The sequence below is a fragment of the Pteropus vampyrus genome, unplaced genomic scaffold (genome assembly GCF_000151845.1).
Source record: "Pteropus vampyrus isolate Shadow unplaced genomic scaffold, Pvam_2.0 Scaffold326, whole genome shotgun sequence".
In the NCBI taxonomy this organism is placed as follows: domain Eukaryota; kingdom Metazoa; phylum Chordata; class Mammalia; order Chiroptera; family Pteropodidae; genus Pteropus; species Pteropus vampyrus.
In genome coordinates, this window is record NW_011889107.1 from 368,747 (window position 1) to 372,341 (window position 3,595).

A 3,595-nucleotide genomic window follows, 5' to 3' on the forward strand; every position below is an offset into this window, starting at 1 on the left:
GGTTGGCAAACTTTTCCTATAAAGGGCCAGATAGGAAATACTTTAGCCTTTGTGAGGTATATGGTCTCTGTCACAGCTACTCAAATCTGCTGTCACTGTGCAAAAGCAGCCATTGATAATACCTAAACAAATAGGTATGGGGTGTGCCAATAAAACTTTATTTAAGAAAACAGAAGGCAGGCAGTATTTGACCCATGGCCAAAGTTTGCTGACCCCTGCACCAGGGGATAAGGGTTGTGTCTGTTTTGCCTACCAGTAAACCCTCAGTGTGGACAAGATTGCCTGCCCAGCTTATGACTGATGCTCAATAAATATTTGTTGAATGTTGCATTTCAGAACCTTAGATGGGGGCTCACAGAAACCAGGTCCCTAATACATATTTACAGAATTGAACCACAATTAAAAGGAAGTACTATTTTACGTGGTAGTTCAATTAAACATTAATGTGGTTTATAACATTCAAATGAGAATGTGAATAGCAGTTCTACATAGATTATTTTAAAACAAGCATGTTTGGGGGATGTTCCTCTAACTTTTGATGCTCTCTTATCAGAAAGAACAACTTTGCCCTCCTATGAATTATACTTCGATACAGTTGACATTTGATTCAACCAATAATAATAGATATATCTATTAGAGATAAATAAATTTAGATATAAAACTGGGGCAAGACAACCAGAGTTTAGGCTCAGGTCATTAAAATTTAGTAAGTGCTAAAATTTTAGGTAATAATTTCAAAAGATTGTATAATTTAAAAACTTTTCATATTTGCAAGTTGACAGCATACACACACCTTCAGCAGCAGAGAGACAACAGAGCTGTATATCTACTTGGTATAGAAAAGTTAAAGAACTGAGTTACCAGAGAGCTCACATTGTCCACTATCCATGGATTATAAAGTTGAGGAATTTTGATTCATTTACTCCCAGGGCCAACTGAACAATTGAGACACTTTAATAATGGATGTGCTCACTGGAGTTACCTTCATGTTTTCTTCCTGAAGTAAGCTATTATGTTGCTTTAAGTCCAAGTTCTTTCCTCGCTCATATCTAAGCTCTTTTTCAGCTGAGTTGCACAGAATCTGGAGCCGGTGCATATTCTGGCGAAGTTGTAGTTCCTCTTGCTGCTGGTATTTCAGTTTTTCTCCAGATGACGAATACTAAAACAAACATTTTAAAAGAGAAACATAGACAACTTGAACTGTCAGAACCAGAACTGTCAGATGTGATTATTCACATGTAAATGTTTTTGGAGTTGGCTTATCTACAACAAATTATTCTTTTATATTTATAGCTAGTTGGTACATGTTCATATAATTTAATAGTAGAGTGAAAGTATGAAAGAAATTATGTGAACAAAAGCAGTTAAGCATAGACAATTAATTTTCATATTTCTCATATCAGTGAAGGGGAACAGAAGCATTGATGATTTGGAGTAAAACATGCTTTAAAGGAGTTATAACAGCCAATATGTGAAGAAGTAGAGTGTGAATGTGTATGTGTTGTATTTGTGTATGTGTGTGTTGGGGGGCTGTCTGTTGGCAAAAGGAAAGAGAACATTTAGCAAGAGAGATTACATTTCTAGCCTTCCTCATCACTTTTACTGCCTGATGATTCTTCTTCAGATACTACTCAACAACACATTTTCCTGTCAGGTCCCTGGAGTACAATAAAATGCTGTGACCAAAGAAAGAGTCATTTGGGTCTTCTCAAAGGTAGGCACACACAAGTACTGAGTAGAAAAAGAATTCAACTTTATCCAATTCAATAGATAATATATAATTAAGAGTTTCCTGAGTCCTGGTCCAGTATGCTTTTCTGTCCTGGTCCAGTATGCTTTCTGAAAAGTCCATATCATCATTCTATTTCTATCTTGCTTATAACAGAATTGCAATACAGAATTTCCCAAGTCCTGTTAACCCTTAAATTCCTGTCTTGGTTTAGTCAGAAAAGTGATCTAAATTCAATTTGCTTTTCTTAGAGATGCAAGTGTCTAAGATTCCTAGAGAAAACTCTTTAATGGAATTATAATACAATTATCGGAACCCTAGCTTTGGAGTTGGATCTATCTGGGTTTCAGTCCTGAATCGATCACTTAGTAATTGGGTAATCTTAGAAAAGTTACATCGTCTTTCTACATTTCATTTTTCTCATTTTAAAATGGGAAAATCAATGATAACTACTAGATAGAGTAAAGGGTAAGTAAGATAATTCATGCAAGCAAGGACTTAGCACGATGCCTGGCACATAAGCACTCAATAACATTACCCATTACTGCTGAAGGTACTTAACTTTCCTTATTTTAACTATCTTCTTCTATCTGAAAATAAGAGTTCTCCTAAAGCCTGGAAAGCCTGGATCACCACTCTAGCTTCTTATTTAACCATTAATACAGCAGATTTTAAATAATTAATTAGTTATCAGCAGCTTATATAGCCATTTTACATACCAAAACAGAGATGCAAAAGAGAAGAACCCATTTATACCAATGGGACAAAGGCACAAATGTTTTTAGCTTGTTCTGAAGATGAGAAAAGTCAGAATGGCAGTTCTCCCTGTCTACATTTTCCAGTCAAGCCACTTTGCCAGAATAGATATGCAAATTTTATTACAAAACTACCACTCAGCAGGTCAAACGGCCAACATAAAGAGCCTCTATTTTTTCCCCACTATGTAAATTATTTCCCATTAAAGTGCAGAGGCATAAAGACTCCCTCTGGCTACTAGGAACAATGTAAGAGCACAAACTAAAGGACACAGGGGTCCTTTTTTGTGCAATCAACAGATTTATTAAGCCAATTATCCTCTCAGAGTCTCAGTTTACTCATCTGCAAATTAAAGTTATAAGACCAGATGATGTCTAATTTCTCTTCCATCTTAAGGAATTTATCATTTATAATTCCTTAAGAATTAAAGTAAAACAAGCTGGAACCAGCATTTTCTTAATTTTATAGGCTAAAAATCTATTTTACTAGATTTATTTTACCTTAATTTTATCTATTTTATCTTAAAAGTCTAAGATAATATTTTAAAATATTATCTTAATAAAATAAAAATTTAATACGAACCAAGTTCACATACTGGTCCCAATGACAAGATGATTCATATTATGGAAACAGAGTTAAGGACTACTGGTTTTAAATATTCTCATCTAGTGAATGTGGATAAAACAGGCTATCAAAATATGTGAGTGTATCAATCATTGAAATAAGTCTGCTTGTTCTGAATCCCTACTTATCAAACTTCCTTCAGATTTTGATTTGTCATTCTTAGCTCCCTACAGGTAAATGCAACTGTTTATTTAAACATGTTCAAGTTATGTTCATAATTAATTATTACAGAAGAATAACTAATTGACATTCTGATTTTACTCAATAGTTTTGAGTGTTTGGTTTAATGTCAGTTTAACCCCAAGACACAAATCTATTCAAGGAGACAAATACATCAAGTTTTGGAACCTGTAAGCCTAAGGGCCCAACCTTGAATAAATTCACCAAGATAATCTATGACAGACACCCCGGAAGGACTTCTGGGAGCCAGCTTACTAGTCTTTAGTTTGACGTGAAAACTGTATGCTTTCTTTGAATTTCTCCGCA

At 34.7% G+C, this 3,595-nt stretch overlaps 1 protein-coding gene across 1 annotated transcript in view; it reads right to left on the reverse strand.

Moving 5' to 3' along the window:
* The window catches only part of CCDC30 (coiled-coil domain containing 30), a 113,863-nt gene that overhangs the window by 48,267 nt on the left and 62,001 nt on the right, over nt 1–3,595 (reverse strand). The window contains exon 8 of the mRNA XM_011377981.2: nt 983–1,159. Coding sequence (XP_011376283.2) covers nt 983–1,159 — 177 coding nt within the window. The remainder of the gene's footprint in view (nt 1–982; nt 1,160–3,595) is intronic.